Below are 26505 nucleotides of genomic sequence, written 5' to 3' on the forward strand. Positions count from 1 at the left end.
GCCCCAACAATCTGGGTCCTCATTTTACTGATTTCGGAAGGACGGGAGGCTGAGTCAACCTTGAGCCGGTCAAGATCGAACTCCTGGTGGTGGGCAGAGTTAGCCTGCAATACTCCATTCTAACAGGAAGGAAGGAAGGAAGGAAGGAAGGTTGGTTTACAGAATGAGCCTCTCTGCCCCCAACAATCTGGGTCCTCATTTTACTGATTTCGGAAGGACGGGAGGCTGAGTCAACCTTGAGCAAGATCGAACTCCTGGCGGTGGGCAGAGTTAGCCTGCAATACTCAATTCTAACAGGAAGGAAGGAAGGAAGGAAGGAAGGAAGGAAGGAAGGAAGGAAGGAAGGAAGGAAGGAAGGAAGGAAGGAAGGAAGGTTGGTTGGTTTACAGAGTCAGCCTCTGGCCCCCAACAATCTGGGTCCTCATTTTACTGATTTCGGAAGGACGGGAGGCTGAGTCAACCTTGAGCAAGATCGAACTCCTGGCGGTGGGCAGAGTTAGCCTGCAATACTCAATTCTAACAGGAAGGAAGGAAGGAAGGAAGGAAGGAAGGAAGGAAGGAAGGAAGGAAGGAAGGAAGGAAGGAAGGAAGGAAGGAAGGAAGGTTGGTTTACAGAGTCAGCCTCTGGCCCCCAACAATCTGGGTCCTCATTTTACTGATTTCGGAAGGACGGGAGGCTGAGTCAACCTTGAGCCGGTCAAGATCGAACTCCTGGCGGTGGGCAGAGTTAGCCTGCAATACTCGATTCTAACAGGAAGGAAGGAAGGAAGGAAGGAAGGTTGGTTTACAGAATGAGCCTCTGGCCCCCAACCATCTGGGTCCTCATTTTACTGATTTCGGAAGGACGGGAGGCTGAGTCAACCTTGAGCCGGTCAAGATCGAACTCCTGGCGGTGGGCAGAGTTAGCCTGCAATACTCCATTCTAACAGGAAGGAAGGAAGGAAGGAAGGAAGGAAGGAAGGAAGGAAGGAAGGAAGGAAGGAAGGAAGGAAGGAAGGAAGGAAGGAAGGAAGGAAGGTTGGTTGGTTTACAGAGTCAGCCTCTTGCCCCCAACAATCTGGGTCCTCATTTTACTGATTTCGGAAGGACAGGAGGCTGAGTCAACCTTGAGCCGGTCAAGATCGAACTCCTGGCGGTGGGCAGAGTTAGCCTGCAATACTCGATTCTAACAGGAAGGAAGGAAGGAAGGAAGGAAGGAAGGAAGGTTGGTTTACAGAATGAGCCTCTTGCCCCCAACAATCTGGCTCCTCTTTTACCCACCTCGGAAGGATGGAAGGCTGAGTCGACCTTGAGCCTGGTGGGATTCGAACAGCCGATAGTCAGCAGAAGTGGCCTGCAGTACAGCACTGTAACCACTGCGCCACCGAGTCTCTTTATTTTAAGTTAGTAACACGGCTGTTAAGTGAATCTGGCTCGTCGGAAGGTTCCAAAAAGGGATCACGTGACCCCAGGACCCTGTGACCATCATAAATATGAATCAATTTGCCAAGCATCTGAATGTTGATCACGTGAATACGGGGGGAGGCTGCAAGGGTTGTGTGAACAATGGCAACAAATCCCATTTTCCAGTGCTGCTGTAACTTGGAATGGTCACTAAGGGAACCACTGTAAGTCGAGGACTACCTGTAATGCATTTTGGGGTTGCAATCAGAGAGGTGGTTTTGAAAGGAGAGACAGCCCACTTCTCTGGCCTTGGAGAGAGAGAGAGAGGATCAAAGAAGGAGGCAGCCCTGATTCATCCGACCACTTCAACGGGGCTGCTGTACAGAGAACATCAAAGGGGAAGCCAGGATGAGAGGCGGGTGAGGAGAACAACAAACCACGCAGGAGGGAACAACAGGGCCTTCAAAAGCAACCCGATTATTTGCCTCACAAGCTAATTGGGGTACAAAGTGTGTGTGTGCGCGTGTGTGTGTGTGTGTGTGCGCGCACACGTCACACAGGAAATAAAGGATGCAAAGAAAAGAAGAGAATCAAAGAGCAGTTATCAGCTGCCGAAAGCCAGGTGTTGAAAACGAGAGGAAAAATATGGTGGAAAGAATAACATAGTTGGAAGGGACCTTGGAGGTCTTCTAGTCCAACCCCCTTGCTTGGGCAGGAGACCCTCTATCATTCCAGACAAGTGACTGTCCAGTCTCTTCTTGAAAACCTCCAGTGTTGGAGCACCCACAACTTCTGGTGACAGGCTGTTCCGCTGGTTAATGGTTCTCACTGTTAGAAAGTTTCTCCTTAATTCCAGGTTGCTTCTCTCCTTGGTTCGTTTCCATCCATTGTTTCTTGTCCTGCGTTCTGGTGCTTTAGAGAATAGCTTGACCCCTTCCTCTTCTCTATTGGAAGGCTGCTACCGAGTCACCCCAGTCCTTCTCTTCCCTAGACTAGCCATACCTAATTCCTGCAACCGTTCTTCGTATGTTTTAGCTGCCAGCCCCCTAACCTTCTTTGTTGCTCTTCTCTGCACCCTTTCCAGAGTCTCAGCATCCTTTTGCTATCATGCCAGTGGCACTCCGGGGCCCCAGGACCAAAATGAAGTGGAGCAGCAGGCCAGGGACTGACCTCTCCCAGGAGCCCAGGTGAGGCCCACAGAGCATCTCACGTGACACCTGTCGCCTTGAGGAGAGACCCAAATCTTGGGCACGGGACATCCCATACCCGACCAGACTAGATCTTGGCCTCTCCTGAGGAGGTCAGTCCCCCATCCTGTCTCCAAAGTTTTCCACTCTGAGATTGTATTTTCTGGATGATTGCAAGGGATGGCGATCCAGAGGCAAATTCTACGGACGCTGTAAGTTGGCTTCCCGTCCAAAACCTTTCCAAGTTCTACACAATGTCAGGCTTTGTCTTCTTGTGTTGGAGGACAAACTCGGGGCTTTGGGTGTGGGGTTATGGGATTTCTGTAGCTCAGAGGTCTCCAAACTTGGCAACTTTAAGACTGGTGGACTGCAACTCCCAGAATTCTCCAGCCAGCTATGCTAGCTGGAGAATTCTGGGAGTTGAAGTCCACAAGTCTTAAAGTTGCCACGTTTGGGGACCCCTGCTGCAGCTGAACAACCGGAAGGGTGAAATGCAGGCTCTGCAAGGACCACAAAGCAGAAATGTGGAAACTTCATAAAAGGACCTTCCTCGGCCAGCATCAGAGGATCCTAGCAGGAAATCCAAGGTGATCCTTCAACGAGCCACTTCCAGGAATGGCACCTTCTTCAGATTTGATCTGGAGCGGATTCCAGGTCAGCTGTCTGTGGGGGAGGAAGGGGGCTGGCCCCCAGTCTCTTTCCTTCGTTATGGAAGCCCCTGCGCATCACAGCTGCCAGGTATCTGAAGAGACCCTTGGGAATGCAGGGATGGGGGTGGGGGGGAGATTAAAGAGAAGGAAAATTTGTTTATAACTCTTAAGTGTAATTCAGGCAATCCTTGACTGATGACCTCAATTGATTCTTGGTGTTCTCTGGACTTAGTTGCTTCCTTGCAAATGTTTCATAACCCAACGAGGTAATATCATCAGTGCTACAAGGGGGTTTGTGTACAGGAGGAAAAGGAGGACGGTGGGTCCTTGGGGGTCTCTGAACTTGGTGGTTTGCTTGCAGATGTTTCATAACCCAACTAACTAACCTCACCAGTGAATGTGGGGTTTGCGTCCTGTTTATATATAAACACTTGCTCTGCTAGATTTGTTGGAATACAGTTTTCTTCTTGGTAGTTGGGATACTTTCTGTTTGATTGTTTGTCTGGTGTTAATCCCTGCTTACCTTCTAATTTCTCCTTACCTCCCAGGCTCTCTCAACTTCCAGAGTCCAATCTTCTTTGAGAATTGGCCGAACAGCCTGGATGAATTGAATTCCAATATACTGAGAAAAAAGAAAAATATAAAAAGCCAAAGAAACAGCAGTAATTTTGGGAAAGAGAGACAGAGAAATGGATTACCTTCTGTGAATTACTAGCAACTTTTATAGCTGTTGGATTGCTTTAAAATATATGTGCTATGGGCCAGAGACATTTTAAGAGATACAATCGTGGTTCTACAATAACATCTGAGAAAAGAGGATAAAATTTTATGGTGCAATTCCCTCGCCTCACACCATGAATTTTACAAGGGTTTAGGCTTGGTCATTTTTCATTTGTCTTCTTCCCTGGTTTTTGTGCTGCAATTTCTTTCTTTCTTAGCAAGACCAATTGAGCAAAAAAAAAATACATCTAAAGAAATCAAAAAGCAACACATCTGCATATTTTAAGGGAGGTGGACACACCCCACCCAGAGGTGGTCTTCAGACGGTTCTGACCAGTTCTGGGGAACCGATAGCGGAAATTTTGAGTAGTCCAGAGAACCGGCCAATTCCACCTCTGACTGGCCCCACCAACCCCACCTATTCTCTGCCTCCCATTGAGTCCCAGCTGATTGGCTGGGTCTTCTTTGGTTGCCCTGCACAGGAGAACGGAGCTGGAAAGCAGGTTAGTGGGGTGGGGAGGGAAGGGGGATTTTGCAGGATCCTTCCCCTGCCACGCCCACCAACCGGTAGTAAAAATATTTGAATCCTACCACTGACCCCACTTGCAATGCCCCTGCGTTATGGGAAGCAGGTGATATTGGCAAGAGAGCACCCAAGCCTTTAGAAAAAAAAGCCACACTAACCATAAGGGAATATTGTTGCCCTTCCTGAAGGAGAAGAAGGACCTGGGGGTGGAGTTAAAAGAGGAATCGGCCGAGAATCCCTACATAGCCGCAAGTGAACTAAGCCCAACTTCCCTCAAATTCAGAGAACTTGTATCTAATTCCTAGCCGGCACTAACCCTTAGTTGAGAAGATTCCTCCCTAGAGGCCCTTAGCAATAAATCCGCTGAATTGAACCCCGTGGACCTGGTCTTTCCCACCTGACCCACCTAACACCCTGTGGTTGGTTGCCGTCTGCAAAAGTAGCTTGGTAAACTTGGACAAAGTCCGGGTGGTTTGCAAAGATGGTGATTGCAGGAGCACAGCCTTCTAAATGTACTTTTTTTCATTTTTATTAAGTAAGCTATCAAAGGGAAGGTGTGATTTTCCCCTCTGGTTCTCTCTCTTGTGAAATCAATAAGAAAATCCTTTATAACAGAAGGGCTTCAAACAAATTATAAATTAAATTATATTTCTCATCCTGGTGTCCTAATTGGGGTGTAGCGAACCAAGGCTGTTATCTAGGAGCCAGATTTGGACGTCAGGGTGGAGTCAAAAATCAGCCTAGAATTCCTACATAGCCACCACTGGCCCAAGTCCAACGTCCCTTGAACTCCATGAACACCTAATTCCACGCAAGCGCTGATGTTAGGTGAGAAGATTCCTGTATGTAGACGTTTAGCAATAAAATAGTCGATGGGAAGATCCATTCACAAGGATTTGAGCTTTCGCACCTGGTGCCTTCCACTCCAAAAAGAGAGAGGACTGAAAGGCCATCTGGAATTAGGAATATCCTCCTTAGAAGATTCAAGATCTGAAGTGCTTTAGTTCTTCAATAGCAGGGCTCTTCAAACTTGACAGCTTTAAGACTGGTGGACTTCGACTCCCAGAATTCCTCCTCTAGTCATGTTAGCTCAGGGATTCTGGGAGTTGAAGTCCACAAGTCTTAAACCTCTTGCCAAGGTTGGGGACCCTTGTTCAATAGGATGTGTAGGGCACCCCAACCTTCGAATTCAGCCCTGGCTTGCTCTCCTTCCTTCCTCTCACCTCGTAGTACTTGGGAGGAGCTTTATAATGGAAGTGGTTCTTTCCCAGCTCAAAGGCAAGAATCTCCAGTTTGTCTTCTTGATCGAGCCGGGCCACGCTCTTCTCGATGAAGGACATCACTCTGGGGAGGGCGAGAGAAGAGAGGAGACCTTGTTTGGGGACGGGTTCACATGGGACACGAGGAGGCCCCGTTTCTAGGAAACCTACGATGACCCCTAGGAAAGTTCTGGGCAGGGCGGAAGTTCAGATTCAGTCTTGCGTAAGAAGGGAGGAATTCTCCCAATTACAGGAAACCTCTTCCCACCCATGGCTCCTTAGAGGGTCAGTGGGGTCCCAAAGCAATGAGTCATCCTTTCAGAGTAAAGCTGGCTGGGGAATTCTGGGAGTTGAAGTCCACCCCTCTTCCAGCTGGCAAGAAACACTGGCCTAGATATGCTAATGGCTAAGTTGGCTTTCAAGGATTATTTCAATCTCCTCCAGAACCAATAAAGATCAAGAGATAAAAACCAAGACAATGCAGGCCACATGTACCCTTCCTCTTCAAAAAAAACGAGGAAGATAGGGATGCAGCGGCCAAATGTCAACCCCCACGGGGAAGATAAAAGCCAGAAAAAGAAATAAAGAGATTCTTCCCACCCGCAACCCTGTGCCAAAGAGCACGAAAACCCTCCATTTGCATGCTGGCTGGGGAATTCTGGGAGTTGAAATCCATGCATCGTAAAAGTTTATTAACATGCCGGCTGGGGAATTCTGGGAGTTGAAATCCATGCATCGTAAAAGTTTATTAACATGCTGGCTGGGGAATTCTGGGAGTGGACAAGTCCATAAGTCCCTGCCTTATGTTATTCCAGAGAAATGGCTGTCCAGTCTCTTCTTGAAAGCCTCCCATGATGGAGAAGGAAGGAAGGGAGGGAGGCAGGGAGGGAGGCAGGGAGGGAAGGAAGGAAGAACAGGGTTGGAAGGGACCTTAGAGATCTTCTAGTCCAACCCCCTGTTCAAGTCAGAGACGCTATACAATCTGGAATGGCTGTCCGGTCTCTTCTTGAAAACCTCCAGTGATGGAGAAAGAAGGAAGGGAGGGAGGGAGGGAGGCAGGGAGGGAAGGAAGGAAGAACAGGGTTGGGAGGGACCTTGGAGATCTTCTAGTCCAACCCCCTGTTCAAGTCAGAGACGCTATACAATCTGGAATGGCTGTCCGGTCTCTTCTTGAAAACCTCCAGTGACAAAGCACCCACCCCTCCTGGAGGCAACTTGTTCCACTGGTTAATTGTCCTCAGTGTCAGAAAAATGCCTCCTTATTCCTAGGTGATGGGAGGATGCAAATCCCCTTGTGTTGTCCACAGGCGCAAGGAAGGAGCCCAGCCCGGCCACAGATAGAAGCATCTCTAAGGGGGACGGTGGCATTTCAGGTTGGATGGGGGAGGAGAGCCAGGAGCCCAAAGAGGCCCCTCAGACCCACCTGAGCCCATGAGCTTGTAGTTCCTTACTCATCTTCAGCTGCTGCAGATCGTCCACATCATGGAAGAGGAAAAACACATCTTTACACTCAGGGTGGGTCTCAAATAGCCTGGAGAAGAAACAGGGGAGGGTCCAGGATGGGATCGTCTTCCTCCCGCCTGGAATGGAGGAGGAAGATCTGCAGCCCAGGCCACGGTTAGATAAGGGACCGCTCAGCCCTCCGGAGGAAAAGGGGCCTGTCAATCATCTCGGAAGGGACCCTCCCAGGGGTGGGATTCAAACATTTTTACTACTGGTTCTGTGGGCGTGGCTCGGTGGGCGTGGCAGGGGAAGGATAGACTGCAAAATCCCCCTTCCCTCCCCACCCCACTAGCCTGCTTTCCAGCTCCCTTCTCCTGGGCAGGGCAACCAAAGGAGACCCAGCCGATCAGCTGCCACTCGATGGGAGGCGGAGAAGAGACGGGGTCGGCCGGTTCTCCCAACGACTCAGAATTGCTGCCACCGGTTCTCTCCAAAACCGGTCTGAACCGGCTGAATTCCACTTCTGGACCCCCCCCCCAAGTTTCTGGGACTGTAAAGGTGGGGGGAGGAGAGGGAAGAGATGTACCGGAAGTCCTCGACTTACGGCCCCAATTGAGCCCCAAATTTCTGTTGCTACACCAGACAATTGTTAAGTAGGTTTTGCCCCCTTTTACGACTCATGTTAAGTGAATCTCTGCAATGGTTATGTTAGTCACACGGTCGTTAAGTGAATCTGGCTTCCACATTGACTGCTTGTCAGAAGGTCAGAAAACAGGGATCACGTGACCCCCCCGGCATACCGTCATAAATATAAGTCATCTGCCAAGCCCCTGAATTTTGATCAGGTGATTACGGGGATGCTCCCAAGGTCATAACTGTGAAAAATGGCCATAAGTCACTAGTATTTATATATTATAAATCTTCTCTATATCTAAAAGCGAAATCCCACTCACGCATCACCACAAAATCTCCAGAACCGTAAAGCCTACAAACTTGAAACCTGGCCCATATGTTCCTCTCTGCTTCCAGGGGCTCACTAAGAAAGGACCACCAGAGCATTTAGAGTATTTCCTATATTATTATTACTATTATTATTATTATTATTATTATTATTATTATTATTATTATTATTATTATTATTATTATTATTATTATTATTATTATTATTTAACCCACTCTGATGCTAAGGAGTTCTACTCCCCCTCCCCACCTGAAAAGAAATCTCTTCCAAATGCAAAACACAAGCAGAGGAGAGGAGGTTCAGTTCCAGTTCCAGTTTCACTTTCCAAACAGCCCTCAACTCTCTCACACACTGACAGGACGCTAGCCAGAGGAATACCAATGGATGCTGGTAGGCAGAGGCAGAACTTTTTTTCCCTTATTTCCCCCCCCCCCCAAAAAAAAACAACTAAGCCCCACCACAGAGTTTTGTAGCAAAGCACGGGTATCCAGCTAGTAGTATATCAATATAAATAAGTATATAAACTAGTATTTGTATGCTATCAATACTATCTTTATTGCAAGGTTACATTAACCGAACCCTGCAGTGCTCTCTGGCCTTGATGGTTTTCTTGCAGGCATTTCATGGCCCAAATTAGGCTGAATCATCATTGCTAAATATTCTCTTCTATTAGCAACTTGCTCCCCCCCGCACACCCTTCACCCCCCACCCCCCAGACCTTCACAGCCCCAGAAAGTGGGGAGGGCCCCTTTTCCTACTGGTTCTGCAGCTCCTCTTCTTCCTCCTCCTCCTGTCTCTCTTCTCCCAGACCGGACAACCCACCCCCATGTTCAGGGGTGTTTCTGAACCCCATTTTATTTCTCCTCCTGTCTTTGGGGCTCTGCCACCTCCCCTTCCCACGTCCCCCACTGGTTCTTTGGCATCTGCTTTGGCCCCAAAAGGGAAGAAATTGGGGGGGGGAGGAATAAACACAAGAATTGTTTAAGGAATGTTTATCCTGGCCTTTGTCATCATGATCCCAGGATGTTTAAAACTCCCTTCAAACAAAAGCCATGCCAACGCAATCTGTAAAAGCCGCCTGAAAAGCACATGTTAAAACAGCAACGCAAACCCAGCCAAGCTGGAAACGGCTCCCTGGGGATTGAAGGGCTCTAAAGTCTACTGCTCCTTTCATCTGCTTTTTTTTTTTTTGAATGCCAGGCGTGCCTCTGCAGCAGGTGGCACCCCACACTTCCTCCTCCCGTCTCTTTCCTCCACCCATCCTGGGAAGGGTCAAGATGGGAAGGGAAGGGAAGTGAGAAGGAACGGAACGGAACAGAATATGAATAAATGAAAAACAATGGAATGGAATGCAGGATAGGATAGGGTAAGATGGATAGGGTAAGATAGAACAGAAAAAAATAGGATAGGATAGGATACGATATGGAGAATGGAGAATGGAGAATGAAGAATAGAATAGAATAATAGAATAGAATATGGAGAATGGAGAATAGGATAGGATAGGATAGAATAAAATATGGAGAATAGAAATAGAAATTAGAATAGAATAGAATAGAATAGAATGAATAAGGAATAGAATAGAATAGAATAGAATAGGATAAATAGAATAGAATAGAATAGAATAGAATGAATAAGGAATAGAATAGAATAGAATGAATAAGGAATAGAATAGAATAGAATAGAATAGAATAGAATAGAATAGAATAGAATAGAATAGAATAGAATAGAATTTTTTATTGGCCAAGTATGATTGGACACACAAGGAATTTGTCTTTGGTGCATAAGCTCTCATTGCACATATAAGCAACAAGTGATAAATAATTATCATAATCATAAAATACAGTCACCATAAATCACAAGGTATAACACTCAGTGATAGTCATAAGATACTAAATAAGAGCAATCAGCATAAATCATAAGATAGAAATAACAGGATAGTCATAAGATGCTAAAGGCATAGGAAACAGGAAAGATGAAAAAGAGAATAGGTATTACAGCCCTACTAATGGTTGGATCTCCCAGGGCATAAGACCGTGTTGTGGGAATTAGTCGTCTACTGGAGTGATAGCATTGGCTGGTGGAGGTGGAATCTGTCCTTGGGTCTGGTTGTTTGGGCGTGTAACGGTCCGTGGAGTTGTCTTGAAGGAAGATGCTGAAACAGTTTGTGTCCAGGATGTGGGAGGTATTTTCTCAGCCCTCTTTCTGACCTGGGCAACGGACAGGTCTTCTATGGAAGGCAGGATGGTTGCAACTGTTTTTTCTGCAATCCTGACTCTCCATTGGAGTCTGTATCTGTCCTGTTTGGTTGCTGCGCCAAACCAGACAGTTGCAAAGGTGCCAATGCATAAGTGCACCAGCGTGCCTACCGTCCCTGTCTTACTGTCCCCATTCATCTGTATTTACTTCCTTTGTTCATGTTCATGTTCCTACCTACACTTGTTATCCTGTGCATGTTTGACAAACAAAATAAATAAATAAAAATAAATAAATGACAGACACCATCATTCCTTTGCAGAACGCTATCGGCAGCTCCTGAGGCGGTCTGAGCTGGCTCAGGAAGAACATTCTTCATTGTGCTTTTCTGATGGTGGCCCTTTTAATATGATTCATGTGGAAAAGGCTAAATTGGAAACTTTTCTGCAGAAATGTGATGTACGTGGGCTTCGGAGAACTGTCTCTGTTGCTCTTGCCCCAGTGAAAAAAAACAAGGTCAACGGCAATGTTATGGCACACGATTCGGAAGTAGAAAAGGATGTGTTGTTGAAGTGTTGGCTGTTCCCTTGCTCTCTGTCTCTAACCACTTGGCCTTGACTAAATAAGAAACAGAACCTCCTTTCTATCAAGTTCTTTGAATGTTGTGGTTTCATTAAAAGAGACTTAAGATGAATCCAGTCGTGTCTGATCCAGCGCGGGAGACGGGATCAGCCTTGGGAAGGGATGGAGTCACTTAAAAATCGATCATTGATTTTGGAGCAAGAAGCAAAAGAATATTATAAAATACGGGACTTATTTTAACAATGGTTAGATAAGAAATTAGAGAAATATAACGTAATATAATATAAACATAATAGTTAAGATAATGTAATGATATGCTATAAGCAATTACTATAGAAAGGTTTATAATATGATATTCTATGTTTGATTATTTGGAAACGGATGATACTATTCTTTATAAGTTGATTCTTGCTCGAAAAAGATGAGATGAATTTATAAATACAGTCTGATAATGATTTGACAATAATATGATGCTAAGTGGATAGTAGTTACATACATTATGAATTGTAATACTGTATAAAACCAGGATGGAATGACTGTTGATATTGTGCACAAGAGATATGTACTAACCGACACACTGTATAATGGAAAGAAGATTTGATTTAATGTTGTATGTTTTGTGTTTGTTTATGTTTGTTGTTTAAAATAAAAAAAACAATTTTCAAAAAAAAAATGGTAATTAATTTTGGAGGGCCACCGTGTTGTAGCTCCCTTCGTGGGTAGAAATTGCATGAAAGATGAGCAAGGGAGAGAGGCAGACACAGGGATCCAGAACCGGAATCATTTGCCAAACATTTACTCCAAGTAACTCTAAATACAGGCAGTCCCTGACTTGCGACCACAATTGAGCCTTCAATTTCCATTGCTAAGCGAGACAGTTGTTACGTGAACCCTCCCCCCCGCCTCCCAGTCCCTATTAAAAATTCTGTGGCTCGTTGGCTGAAAGATGATTGGCATAGTTCTACCCGGGCATCTTTTGCAACATGGACAACCATTTTTCTGAAATGGTATAGGATCTCCTGCTCGAGCAGGGGGGGTTGGACTAGAAGACCTCCAAGGTCCCTTCCAACTCTGATATTCAGTTACTCTGTTCCTTCCTTCCTTCCTTCCTTCCTTCCTTCCTTCCTTCCTTCCTTCCTTCCTTCCTTCCTTCCTTCCTTCCTTCCTTCCTTCCTTCCTTCCTTCCTTCCTTCCTTCCTTCTTTTGCTTTTAGGAAGAGACAGCTACTTGTCTGAAATGATATAGGATCTTAAGCTTGAGTTGGAGTAGGAGACCTCCAACCCTCTTATTCTTTGTTTGATGTTTTCTCTCCTTCTTCTGCCAACATGAACAAACAGGATTTCCAGGGACGCCAAGTGAAAAACCATCCAGAGGACTTGCCGAACCAGACGCCTTCGGTGGTTCTCCTTTGGAATGAAGTCTGTTGAAGAAACACCGGGTACCTGGGTTGTAATTCGGAGCATTCGTCTATTTTGCTCTGGTTTTAATTAGCCAGGAGCATTTTTGCCCGTGAAGAGCTGACGCCAGCTCCCTCGGCTTCTAAACAAAACCCGTCAGGTGGGCACCTTAGCCTGCACAACAAGGGAAGGCACCTGGGGAGTGGGAGGTAGGCGGGAAGGTTTCACAAAAGCCCCTGCAAGAAAAGAGAGGCTGGGGCCGCCCTCCTCCCTCCGGCTGCCTCTTGTGCTGCCAGGGGGCAGGCAAGGCGTTAAGCCAGCTGGACCCCGTGGGGTGAAGCCTAAAAGGGGCACAAGAGAGGGTTTTTTTGGGGGGGCGAGAGAACTATTATTATTACAATATGTTTGTCAGTGGGAGCAGATGACTATCTCTGGGTGTGTTTATTTTTTAATGCACATTTTTTTTCTTTGTTTAATTTTTCTTTGTTCTTGTTTCCTTCTTTTTCCCTTTTAAGGGTTTGTATTTTAATTTTGGAAAGAATAAAATGAAATAAAAATATTGTTTTACAAGAAGGGGAACCAGCAAGGTGGGGAGCGCTATAAGAAGGGGGTGGGTGGCCAGAGATTCTTCACTTCTTCCTTCTCTCTTTCTCTCTTCCAGTGCCAGCCTTTGCCCTTGGCAAACAGCCGTTGCCTTTCCAACAGATTGCAGAGCTGTTTAACATCTGGAAACGGGGCCGCTGCCGATTCTCATCCAGGGTCGATCCACGCTGACCCACGAGGACATTTGCAGAGACTCTACTTCCCTCCTTTCTGAGTCAGCATGGAGCAGCCCTGCTGGGAAACGCTGCCGATTCCCAGATGCGAAACAGATTCCTGGGGCGGAAAATGCTTTTCGGCTTGGTGTGAGTCTGATAATCACAAGTGGAATTTATTGCCTCACTGAATTACTTTCAGACATCTCAGGGAAGTAAAAACAGGCTGCCTGCAGCCGCGGACTGGGGGCAGTTGGCGGATTAAGGCCCAGAGCACTGACGAATCTTGGTGGCCCCCCCCACCTTTCGACACCTTCGTACAAATGAAGCCATATTCGCCACTTTGCGGTGCCCCCTTTGGGCCTGGGGGTGCCCTAAGCAGGTGCTTCCTCTGCTTCATGGTCAATACACCACTGACTGTGTGGTCCTTGGCGCCCTCTGGCCTTGGTAGCTTCCTTGTAGACGTTTCATAACCCAACTAGGGAACATCATCAGTGCTAGAAGGCAGGGGCTTTGCAGGGAGCGGGGGAAGAGGAGGGAGAAGAAGATTATGGGGTCCTTGGTGCTCTCTGAGCTCGGTGGTTTCCTTACAGACATTTCGTAACCCACTGGGAACTTCTAGCCCTGATGATGTTACTTAGTTGGGTAATGAAATGTCTGTCAGAAAACCACTAAACTCAGAGAGCAGCAAGGACCCCCCAGTCCTCCTCCTCCTCCTCCTCTTCCTCACAACTCCCCCTCCCTTCCAGCACTGATGATGTTCCCTACTTGGGTCATGAAACGTCTGCAAGAAAACCACCCAGCTCAGGGAGCACCAAGGACCCCACAGTTCAACCCTGAACTTCAAAGTTCCTTTTCTATTGGGCCCCCAGACTCAGCCGTGGGGCTTGAAGGGGCCAAAGCCAGATCCCCCCTAAGCTGTGTACCCCCCCTCCCCATTATCCACCCCTGCCTCTTTCAAAGAGGCGAGCCTGGATCTGGGCACCCGATGCGAAACCTGCTCCAGGCAGGGCCTGCTCTCTCCAAACTGCCTCCTCCCTGCCCGTTTCTGGACTTTGGCTTCAGCCGGTGTCCTTCAACCCAAAGCTGCTTTCGTGCCCGTCTGGGGCTTCTGCCTCCATTTTCCTCCCTCCTTCCCCGAAGCCACCTTGAGTTTGCCCGACACAAAACAGACCCTGCAAAAATCGGTGTGATCAAAGGTTGTGTGTTTTGTGGAGAGATTCCAGAGGGGAGGCGGGCCAGCAGGGGGAGAGAAAGGACAGGTCTCTCTCTCTCTCTCTCTCTCTCTCTCTGCTTATGTGTAGATGCCGGCTCCAAAGCCTCTGAGCACCAGGAAGGATGGACCTCACGCCACCTGGGAAAAGGCCTCTGAGCATGTCCATGTTCTGACCCAGGCTTTGTCAAACGTACTTAAACACAAACTTGTTTTAAAAGCAAAACCTATTTTATTGCAATGCTGGAAATTAGGGTTCCCAGCCGGAACTCATTATAAACATTTCCCCAAGATAAGCACCCGCCTTTCAGTTCTGTGGAATGCTGCCAAAAACAGAAGTAACCAATTAACTCTAACAGAAACCAACCGAAGTATCAGGAAAAAAAACAACAACCAGAATACACAGAGCTTCAAAGAGGACTCGGAATCTATCGAATGACTTTGCTTCCTGCAATGGTTTCGTCATTGAGGTCTGACTTTTATCCCTTATGGGAGGGGCAATCACCTCCCAGCCTCATTCCTGAGTCGCCCCTTCTGCTTCAGCTGCTCTCTCCTCCTAGCAGCTCTGCGCACACGCGCACTGGGAACAGGCTCCCCTGGGTCCTCTGCCTCGCTGCGGCCAGACTCCAGAGGCTCCAGAGGCTCCAGAGGCAGCCCCCCACTCCCAGATGGTCCTGGCCCCATCCCTGCATCGGACGCAGGACCCTCGTCCGAGTCCTCTCCAGACTCCCTGACTGGTCCCCTTTCTTCCCCACTGTCCGATTCCGCTGCCGGCTGCACCGGCTGCCGGCAGACCACAACAGTCCACAGGGCACGTTGCCACCCCATTGTTGCTTGGTGGTTTGGAGTCCCCGAACATTGGTAAGGTTAGGTCGTCCTTGATTTACAAATGACAACCTCTCATTGAGCAAACGGTCTAAGTTACAATGGCACTGAAAAAAAGTGACTTATTCTATGACCGGTCCTCACACATGCAACCGTCACCGCCTGCCCACAGTCCCATGATCAAAACTCAGGTGCTGGGAACTGGCATGTATTTATGACTCTTGCAATATCATCGGGTTGCCACCTGCAACCTTCCCAGCCATTTCCAACAAGCAAAGGAAAGCTGGATTCAGTTAACGAACGTGTGACTCAGTGAACAACTGCAGTGATTCGCTTAACGATAGTTCCAAAACAAGTCATAAAACTGGGTATGGTTCACTTAAGAATGGAAATTCTCTGGTCCCGTTTGTGGCTGGGTACGGATGCTCTTTCCTGGCTAATGCCCGTCATGACAAAGGAGGCAGCAGAGGGTTTATGGCAGCCATAAAGAGAATCGGGAGCGGGTGGAAGAAATCAAGCCACCACCGCAGCAGCCCTGGAGGCTTTGGGAGTGCCAGAAGAATAATTTGGGGTTCCAACTCAAACAGGGGGAGTCATGCAAGAATAAATAAAATTGAGATCCAGACAGCTGTGAGGAAAGAAGAAATATTTATTCCTAAAAGGAAGGAGTTTGCCTTTAAGGGGGCGAGCTGCAGAGAAAGGGGGCACAGCAGCAAACTTTTTAAAGAGGGAGATTATCTGGGTTGTGGAAATGTCTAAGTGCTGATTCTAGGGGGACATTTGAGGGATGTGTGTGTGTGTGTGTATCTCTGTGTGTGTGTGTGTGTGTGTGTAAGTATATATTCTTGTGAACATGCAGTTACATCGGGAGACTTAATTTAATTAACTCTGTTTCAGAGGTGGGATTTAGCCGGTTCGGACCAGTTCTGGAGAGAACCGGTAGCAGAAATTTGGAGTAGTTTGGAGAACCGGCCAATCCCACCTCTGACCGGCCCCGCCAACCCCCTCTATGCTCCGCCTCCCATCGAGTCCCAGCTGATCGGCTGGGTCTCCTTTGGTTGCCCTGCACAGGAGAATGGAGCTGGAAAGCAGGCTAGTGGGGTGGGGAGGGAAGGGGGATTTTGCAGTATCCTTCCCCTGCCACACCCACCAAGCCACACCCACCAAGCCACGCCCACAGAACCGGTAGTAAAAGTTTTTGAATCCCACCACTGCCCTATTTGTGTTTGCAGACCTTCTCCTTAGATATGTGGATTAGGTCTGGGTAACCTATTTGGGGCTACAAGGAACGTTGAGCAAAAGATTTTCTGTTAGGGTTTGGGAATTAACCCCTAGCAGAGTATTGCAGCAGTAGTCAAGCCAGGCAGCCAAAGGAGAGCGGAAGGGCCCCAGAGTATACACACACTGAACACAAACACCGTTTGTAGTTTAAATAGTTTTTAATCCAGTTAGAGTTTAAGCATTGTCATTCAGTCCATTAAGTCATTCACAGTATTTCCATCCAGTAAGACTCACTAGTATAGTCCAAGTTAAGAGTCCTTGCAATATCTTTATCAGCCGATAAAGATATCTTCTCCTCCTCCGGTTTCACTCTCCAGAGAAACAAACGCTGGATATTCAGCAAACAGTAGCAAACAATAACAGTTCAGTCACAGGCACTCACAGTCAGTAATCTCAGTTAGTCGCAGCAGCACACAGTTACAGTCAGTTACAGACAGACAGACAGTTCACAGCCAGTAAGCTTTCCAGCTTCTAATGCTTCCTTATATTGTAACTTCTAACCGCACCCTTAATCGGCTAATTGCCTGCTGCATTGTGCTTAAAGTGATAAGCACTTAAACCATGATATCTAAGTTTTATATATTTATTCACCCAAACCATATTTGGTATCAATGTTATACCTAACATACTCCCCTTTTGGGTGAAATAAATATATAATACCTTTACAATCTTATCCCATATTTTTCACAACTCTCCTGGTGCTTACTGGCACCTTGGGCTTTAGTAAAATTATCAGCTAAATTGTCCTCCGACATACAGTACTCTAGCTGAATCATCTTCCTTCTTACAGATTGTCTCACGTTTAGGTATCTTAGATCTGTATGCTTGCTCCTTGTTTTTACTCCAATATTTGTGGCCATTTGAATTGCTGCCTGATTATCTTCATGTATAATTATAGGATAATCTACAGTTATACCTATATCAATTAACATTTGTTTATACATTATTAACTCTGTACATAACAATGATAAACAGGAGAATTCTGCCTCCATAGTAGACAAACTTATATGCTGTTGTCTTATTGACTTCCAGCCTATTAATGTATTACCCAGCATTATGGCTGTTCCTGAAGTCGACTTTCTAGTGTCTCTTTCTGATGCAAAGCTAGCATCTGCATAAGCACACAGAATTAAATCACCCTTTGGTTCTAAATACAATGAATAATTCATTGTCTTTTTAAGATATCTTAATATCCTCTTAGCTGCATTCCAGTGTCTTTCACATGGTGCAGAATTGAATCTAGCCAACTGATTCACACAGTACGATATATCTGGTCTAGACCAATTACTAATATAACTCAAACTACCAATTAAAGATTGATAAATCACCTTATCAAACTCAGGGCTTTGTACATCAGTGTTGCTAAACTCCTGACTCATTGGAGTCTTAGCTGGCTTACAAAGCTCCATCTTGTAATCTTTTAGCAATTTGCTTATCTTATCTTCCTGAGATATCTTAAAACCTTTCCGTGTTTTCTTTATATTCAAACCGAGATACTTCTTTATCTCCCCTAATTGCTTGATCTTTATTCTCTTTCCTAATGATGCTATTATTTTATTAGCTTCATCATTAGTTTCAGTAATCAATGCAATGTCATCTGTGAATAGTAATAATAATGATACTTTCCCATTTGTCTCCCTCTTAAACAGACATGGATCGGCTAAACCAGCTTTAAATCCTATATTGTCTAGTTCCTTTACAATATACTGGTTCCATTCATAGCCTGATTGTTTAAGACCATAAAGACTTTTCTTTAACAACCAACAATCATTATTATCCTTATTTTCACTTTTAATACCAACAGGTTTTTTCATATAAATAATATGTTTTAATGGGGCGTGCAAGTAAGCAGTTTCCACATCTAAATGGTTAACTATATAGTTTTTACTAGCTGCCCACACTAAAGCTGCCCTCAAGGTTGCTGCCTTAAGACTAGGTGCAAACACCTCATCATAGTCATTGGCATTCTGCCTAAAACCTTGGGCTACTAACCTTGCCTTATGGATTAAATTACCATCCTTATCTGTTTTTACCTTAAATATCCATTTGCAGCCAATGGATTTCTTTCCTACAGGTAATTTGGCATTTTCATACACCTTCATATCACTTAATGAATTCAGTTCCTTATTCATTGCTGCATACCAACTTTCTTTTTCCTTATTAGGATACTTTTTAATTTCTTCTACAGAATTAGGAACTTGATTAATCTGGCACACTGTGTTAGCCTGGTACCTATCAGGCGGTCTAGATACACGTGTAGTTCTTCTGGGAATTACAGGGCTTACAGGAGGACTTTCTTGAACTACTACCTGTTCATCTTCCTCATCCTGTTCAGCTATTGAATCTGTTTCTTCCTTTATGGGCACTATTTCATCCTGTATTTGTCTCTTTACTTTATTTTTAAAGTTACAGGGATAACTAATGGGATTTCTATAGGATTCAATAATTACATCTTTATTGGCATCCTGTTCTAATTTCTCCCATCCTTCATGTTCTAGAAATTGGGCACTAGCACTACATAACACTTTAGATGTGCCTTTCTCCCAAAATCTATATGCCCTATGGTTTGCCTGATAACCAACGAAGAAAAATCTTTTAGCTCTATGTTGCCCTTTTTTTCTGAGTTGTGCAGGAATATGCACCCATGCTGGTGCACCAAATGTGTGCAGGTAACTTAGATCAGGTTTCCTGCCATGCCACCTGGTGAATGGTATTTCACCTGTTGTTGTGTTAACAACATTGTTCAATATGTTATTAGCACACATTGTAGCCTCCCCCCACAAAGAATCAGGTAACCCAGAATCATTTAACATTGTTCTAACCATTGCCTGTAGTGTTTGGCCTCTTCTTTCAATAAAAGCATTATGTTCTGGCCTGTATGGAGCAGACTTCTTATGCTCTATTCCAGCTATCTTAAGTCTGTTCTGGAATTTGTTATTAATAAATTCCGTACCATTATCTGTCACCAGGGTTATCAGTTGCCGTTTAGACTTTCTTTCAGCAAACCTAAGCCAATTGAAAAAAATGTTGATATGTTTCAGTTTTGCTTTTCATTAAATAGCAAAACCCATATCTAGAATAATGGTCCATAATGCTCAGTATATATCTAGCACCTCCCATACTGGGTTTCTTTGGACCTATTATGTCTGCAAATACTACTTCTAAAGGTTCTTTTGTTTTGAAACCATTTAGCCTATTTGCAGGCAATACTTTGCTCTTATCTTCACAGCAAACATTACAACGCAAATATTTATCACAAGGTTTTAACCTTATTCCTTCAGATAACTCAACTGTACGTTTTAGCATTTTAAAATTTACATGCCCCAAACGCCTATGCAATAAATGGATACATTCTTCATGAGGCTTTATATTATTAAATACAGTTTGTGCCTCCCCTTTCTTACTATTATCTAAGACATATAATGTTCCATTTAAAGCTGCAGTTACCCTTTTGTTATCTTTTTCAATTATGCAATTATTATCTTTAAAAGTAATTACATAACCTAATTTATCTAATACCCTTACTGAAAGCAAATTAAACTTTAGTTGCGGTACATACAACATTTTTATATCCTGGTTTATGTACGGACAACGTGCAAAACCTTGACCTTTCGCTTTCAGGTTCCAGCCATTTGCAAGTGATATATGTTGAGAACTTGTAGACATTTTTATAAATTTTGTCTTATCTCTTGTGATGCAGTGGGATGCGCCACTGTCAACCACCCATAAATTATTCTTCACATCAGAGTTGCTAAACGTGGCTAGTTCAAATGCTTTCTTTGGCTTTATTACATTCTGGCTTTTTCTCTTTTTGCAGAACTTTGCCAAATGTCCTCTGCCTCCACAATTAAAACACTTTTTAATTGTGTATGCTGTTGAAGATAATTTCTCTTCTTCCGGGTGCTTTACTTTGCTTTGCTGGTTTCTTACAGGCTTTGAAGATAATTTCTCTTCTTTCTTATCTTCTCTCAGCTCGTCACGCTCACGCCTTCTTCTGGCTTCTTCTAGTAGCCTGCCTGTAATCTCGGTTAATGAGAGGCTTTCTTTTGGCAATACCTCTAACGAAGTCACATAGTCATCATAGCTTTGATCTAATGAAGATAATATTATGTAGACTTGTTGCAGTTCATTAAATATAAGCTCTTTTTCTTGCAAATCTTGAAAAATGCTCTTCATACAGTTTAAATGAACTAACATATCTCCATTCCTTTGAAGATGCGTTCGAAAAAGCTTCCGTGTAAGATTTATATGTGCTCCTACACTGTCCCGAACATAAATCTTCCTGAGGTTCTCCCAGCAGTTTGCAGCATTTTCTTCTCCACGAATATGGACAAGCTGCTGATCACAGAGAGTCAGTCCTATGATGCATAAAGCCTGCTCATTCTTCAGTTTAAAGTCTTGTAACTTTTCTTTATCATCATCATTAGCAGGATCCCAGCTACTCACATCTGGTGGGTTTGCTATAATGTCCCACAATCCTTCTCTGCGTGAGAAGTAAACTACATTTCATTGACCATGAAACATAGTTTGTTCCATCCAGCCTGGATATCATGGACAGTTGTGACAAATTTACTTGTGCCATTACTCTTCAGATATTTTGACTATTTTAAACTAATTAAAACAGTTTGTTTTTACAGTAATGTGCAACTCACACCAACTCTCTCTGCTATATCCTGGTTAGTTAGACTATGCTTCTGGGCCCATAACCAATGTTAGGGTTTGGGAATTAACCCCTAGCAGAGTATTGCAGCAGTAGTCAAGCCAGGCAGCCAAAGGAGAGCGGAAGGGCCCCAGAGTATACACACACTGAACACAAACACTGTTTGTAGTTTAAATAGTTTTTAATCCAGTTAGAGTTTAAGCATTGTCATTCAGTCCATTAAGTCATTCACAGTATTTCCATCCAGTAAGACTCACTAGTATAGTCCAAGTTAAGAGTCCTTGCAATATCTTTATCAGCCGATAAAGATATCTTCTCCTCCTCCGGTTTCACTCTCCAGAGAAACAAACGCTGGATATTCAGCAAACAGTAGCAAACAATAACAGTTCAGTCACAGGCACTCACAGTCAGTAATCTCAGTTAGTCGCAGCAGCACACAGTTACAGTCAGTTACAGACAGACAGACAGTTCACAGCCAGTAAGCTTTCCAGCTTCTAATGCTTCCTTATATTGTAACTTCTAACCGCACCCTTAATCGGCTAATTGCCTGCTGCATTGTGCTTAAAGTGATAAGCACTTAAACCATGATATCTAAGTTTTATATATTTATTCACCCAAACCATATTTGGTATCAATGTTATACCTAACATTTTCCCTGTTTGCTATTTTTTTTTACCCGATTAACTTAGTTTCAGCTTGACTGTCGCTTACCTAGCGGAGACGCCGGTTCTCAAGACCATGGTAGACTCTGTTAATGTTTTAAGGGCAGATGGAAACAGCGCAAAGGATAAAAATACAGTATTTCTGGATATAAAACGTCTCACAAGAGAGAATCAAGATGGAAGTCCCAGCGTCAAAGTGGGGGGGAAGGGTTCTTTAAATCAGGGGTCTCCAACCGTGGCAACTTTGAGGTTGGTGGACTTCAACTCCCAGAGTTCCTCAGCCAGCTTTGTTGAAGTCCACCAGTCTTAAAGTTGCCAAGGTTGGAGACCCCTGCTTTAAATACCCCCCCCCCACTTTGACGCTGGGATTTCCATCTTGATTCTCTCTTGTGAGACGTTTTATATCCAGAAATACTGTATTTTTATCCTTTGCGCCATGGCGGTTCATCCGGAGTGCCTCCCTGTGATGGAAGCCAGGGGCCAATCCTCACTGAAGGTCCTTGTTCGGGGAGCCCGCGAGAGGCGTGGGAGCCGGCTGCCGATCCCAAGAGCCTCATTCTTTGGGATGAATCATCTTGCAAAGTGGAATCCCCCCCCCCGTCTCCCGCCCTTGAGAAAGGCTATTTTATTTCATTAAATTAGATTTAGAGATCCCCTCCCTGGACTGTCAACCTCCATGGGTGGCTTAGAATGAAGAAAGGAAGAGAAACAGGATGGCGGAGAAGGATGAAGCCCACATGGGAGGGAGTGTTGTGGTTCACCGGCAGCCGGTGCAGACGGCAGCGGAATTGGACGGTGGGAAAGAACCGGGGGAGGGGAGTAGTTCGGAGAACCGGCCCATCTCTTCTCAGATCGGCTGGGTCTCCTTTGGTTGCCCTGCACAGGAGAACGGAGCTGGAAAGCAGGTTAACAGATAATCAGAGTTGGGAGGGACCTTGTAGGTCATCTAGTCCAACCCCCCGCCGAGTGGGAGACCCTACACCATTTCTGACAAAGGGCAGTCCAATCTCTTCTTGAAAGCCTCCCGCAACTTCCGAGGGCAAGCTGTGGGCATCCTTCCCCTGCCACGTCCACCAAGCCATGCCCACAGAACCGATAGTAAAACAAAATGAAGCCCAGCACTGCCCTGGTAGTGCATCCCCAAAGGCCAGCCTTCCCCAACCAACTTTGTGGCGTCCGTTGCATCGACTGGGACGTCCCCTTGGCAAGAGGGAAACCGAGCCTTACCCAATAAAGAGAATGATCCCCACTCGGGCGATGTTCTTGTGGAGGACGTTCCAGGACTCCCGGACCGAGTCCTTCTGGGCCTCGGAGAGGGGAAACGCTTCCTCCCGCTCCCCATGGCTGCCAGGATCCGTCCCTTTCGCCTCCAGAGCCAGTGCTGAGCCCCTCCTGTCTTCAGAGACGGCCGGATCCACTGCGTCTCCCGTGCTAGATAAGGTGCATCCCATCTGCAGCGCAGGGTTTTCCTCCCCTGGAACAACAAAGGCAGACAGGTAGCAATCCAGAGATGGAATAAACCAGGATCAGGCGAGGGGCTCTTCAGATCTCGGCTTGGGAAGGGCAGCGGTGTGTGTGTGTGGAAATACAGCAGCTCTTTGACTGCATGCAATGAAGTTTGTCAATCTTGGTTTGACGCCTGGACTTCAACTCCCAGAATTCCTAAGAGCTGGTTGGGGGGATTCTGGGAATTGAAGTCCAGGCATCTTAAAATGGTCACGATTGAGAAACATCGGCATAGAGTGACTGACTTCAAAATGCAAATTCAACCGCAATAAACTTCCCTAAATTTATCCTAGTTCGTTCTTTCCCAAAAGAGCCGAGGTCAACGTGTCCCAGTCGAGCTGGCCTTCATTCCACCCTGAAGGAGAGCCTGGTTGTTTTCCCAGTTGTTCAACCTCAGTAGCATCTTGTTTCTCTATTCCATGTTTGTTTATTGGGGGTCTGTTTTATTTCAAGCAGGTTGGGTGTCACCCTGCGGGGGAAATCCAGCAGCCCTGGCGCTGAATGTCAGGAATGTCTGAAACCAGCAGGGCAGCCTCAAGATGTCAAGTGCGGAGAATTTGGGGGGAATCACAGAAAAAGTGGGAAGGGGAGAGGAAGAGGAGAGGGAGGGGGAAGATGATGATCGTAGGGTCCTTGATGCTCTCTGAGCTGGGTTTTGTTCTTGCAGACGTTCCATTACCCAAGTAGGTAACATCATCAATGCTAGAAGGGAGTGAGGTTTGTGGAGAGGAGGAGGAGGAGGAGGAGGAGGAGGAGGAGGAGGAGGAGGAGGACTGTGGGGTGGCCTCTGAGCTTGCTGGTTTTCTGGCAGACATTTCATGGCCCAGCTAGGTAACATCATCAGTGCTACAAGGGGGTGTGATTTGCTCTCTGTTTATATACAGTCCCTTCTAGCATCGGTGATGTCACCCAGTTTGGCTAATGACACCCCTGCAAGAAAACCACCAAGCCCAGGAATCACGTCCTTTATGGATCAGGGGAGAGATGGAGGTCAGGAAGGGCGACCAGGAGAAAGGTGCCCTGTGACGCCCCCTTGGACATCTCCAGGCGAGGCTGGTCTGCTTCTCTCCAGCGGGCAAGGCAGGCTCGATTGGGCAAGCTCTTTGCCATAAACTAGCATACGATGGAAGGTTGCAGGACCTGGGTAGGTCTAGTCCAGAGGTCTCCAAACTTGGCAACTTTAAGATGGGTGGACTGAAGTTTGGGGATCCCTGGTCTAGTCCCAGGAAGAGAAGGACCAGGGGTGACATGCGAGCATCTTCCAATATCTGAGGGGCTGCCACAGAGAAGGGGGGCGGGGGTCAACCTCTTCTCCAAAGCCCCCGAAGGCAGGACAAACAAGAATAAATGGAAACCAATCAAAGCGTGAAGCAACCTGGAATTAAGGAAAAACTTCCTAAGAATGAGGACAATTAACCAGTGGAACAAGTAAATGATCCAACACTGGAGGCTTTTAAGAAGAGACTGGTCTGAACTGGTATAGCGTCAACAATCAACTGATGGAACAGAAGTTGCCCTCGGAAGTTGTGGGAGCGCCAACACTTGTGACCTTCAAGAAGAGATTGGACTGACATTTGTCTCCTGCTTGGGCAGGGGGTTGGACTAGATGACCTACAAGGTCCCTTCCAACTCTGATTATCTGTTATCTGGTATGGTCTCTTCCAGGCTCATGATTGTAGAGGGATGAGGAAGGGAAGGGAAGGGAAGGGAAGGGAAGGAAGGGAAGGAAGGGAAGGGGAAGGAAGGAAGGAAGGAAGGAAGGAAGGAAGGAAGGAAGGAAGGAAGGAAGGAAGGAAGGAAGGAAGGAAGGAAGGAAGGAAGGAAGGAAGGAAGAGAGTAACTGAATATCAGAGTTGGAAGGGACCTTGGAGGTCTTCTAGTCCAACCCCCCTGCTCCAGCTTCAGATCCTATACCATTTCAGACAAGTAGCTGTCTCTTCCTAAAAGCAAAAGAAGGAAGGAAGGAAGGAAGGAAGGAAGGAAGGAAGGAAGGAAGGAAGGAAGGAAGGAAGGAAGGAAGGAAGGAAGGAAGGAAGGAAGGAAGGAAAGAGAAGAGAAGAGACTGTGCAGTCCCCTGTCTGGAATGCTGCGGAGCAAGAGTGTCCAGCCTTGGGGACTTTAAGTCTTGTGGACCTCAACACCCAGAATTCCCCAGCCAGCAATTCCAGGAGTTGAAGTCCACAAGTCTTAAAGTTCCCAGGGTTGGACACCCCCAGGTGTTGGGTTCTCCTGCTTGAGCAGGGGTTGGACTGGAAGACCTCCAAGGTCCCTTCCAACACCTCCTTTTGTTTGCCAGGGGTCCCGAGAGAGGCTTCTAGCCAGTCCCTCCACCTGGGGAAGCCCCTCTGCCCGACAGAAGGACGATTCGACAAGCGTCTACTTACCGATGGCAAAGGGGCCCTCAGGTGGTTCAGGCAGGAGAGCCGAGTGCGAGAAGACGCACACTTTTGCAGGGAGAAAAGAGCAAAGCTTTCCCGCCGCCCGGCTTGGGTTAAGTCCTCTCCCCCTTCCCTCTTCTGCAATTCTCAGCCAGGTGCAGCCCAGGCAGGCATCCTCGGGATCCTAAAGTCTGCCTGGTTTGGGTCTCTCTCCCCCTCCTGCAAACTCCCTTCCGGTCAGTGCCTCAAATCTGGGACGGGTCAGTGGGTGCGAGAGCTGCCTCGGCCGGGGAGACCAACCTCTGCCCTCCCCAAAGTGCTGGGGGAGGGGAGGACAACCAAAAGGGGGGCTTGGGCAGAAGGTGGTAGAAGCTGCACCCGGAGAATTCTAGCTTTTCCAGCCGCCTGGAAGGATTGGTGGGCCGGTTTTGGTCCTGTAGTGAAAGGGGCTGCACTAGGAGCTGGGAGACGTAGAGCTCTGGGTGACTTTGGGCCAGTCTCTCTCTCCCTCCCTCTCTCTGAAGGAACAGAAGAAGAAAGAGGAAAAAGAAAAAGGGAGGGAGGGAAGGAAGGGAGAGAGGATGGAAGAAAAGAAAGGATGGAAGGCAGACAAAGGAAGAAGAAAAGCAGAGGGAGGGAGGGGAGGGAGAGAGAGAGAAAAATAAAAAAGAAAGGAAGGAAGGAAGGAAGGAAGGAAAAAGAAAGAAAGAAAGAAAGAAAGAAAGAAAGAAAGAAAGAAAGAAAGAAAGAAAGAAAGAAAGAAAGAAAGAAAGAAAGAAAGAAAGAAAGAAAGAAGAGCCTTACTCTTGTCTCTAGTGGCTCTAACCACTTTGATTTTTGAAAGCCGTGGCCTCCCTTATACTGCCTGGTGCCTTGAAGCACGTAGCCTCCTTCGCACCCAGCCCCAGGGCTCCGGTTGTTCCC

At 46.3% G+C, this 26505-nt stretch overlaps 1 protein-coding gene across 1 annotated transcript; it reads right to left on the reverse strand.

Annotated features, from left to right (window-relative positions):
• Window positions 1–1140: 1140 nt before the first annotated feature.
• On the reverse strand, window positions 1141–25666 carry LOC148129988 (neuroglobin-like). The gene is made up of 6 exons (XM_087970307.1): window positions 25588–25666; window positions 22925–23171; window positions 7149–7256; window positions 5690–5810; window positions 3762–3842; window positions 1141–3323 (listed from the first exon to the last, which is right to left on the reverse strand). Exons 2-6 carry the CDS (start codon window positions 23146–23148, stop codon window positions 3198–3200), a joined length of 660 nt encoding a protein of 219 aa, XP_087826433.1. The 5' UTR covers window positions 23149–23171; window positions 25588–25666; the 3' UTR covers window positions 1141–3197.
• Window positions 25667–26505: the final 839 nt, after the last annotated feature.

This window comes from Notechis scutatus, chromosome 8, assembly GCF_049901735.1.
Source record: "Notechis scutatus isolate UNSWTSFEM ecotype Mainland chromosome 8, rNotScu1.2, whole genome shotgun sequence".
Classification (NCBI taxonomy): domain Eukaryota; kingdom Metazoa; phylum Chordata; class Lepidosauria; order Squamata; family Elapidae; genus Notechis; species Notechis scutatus.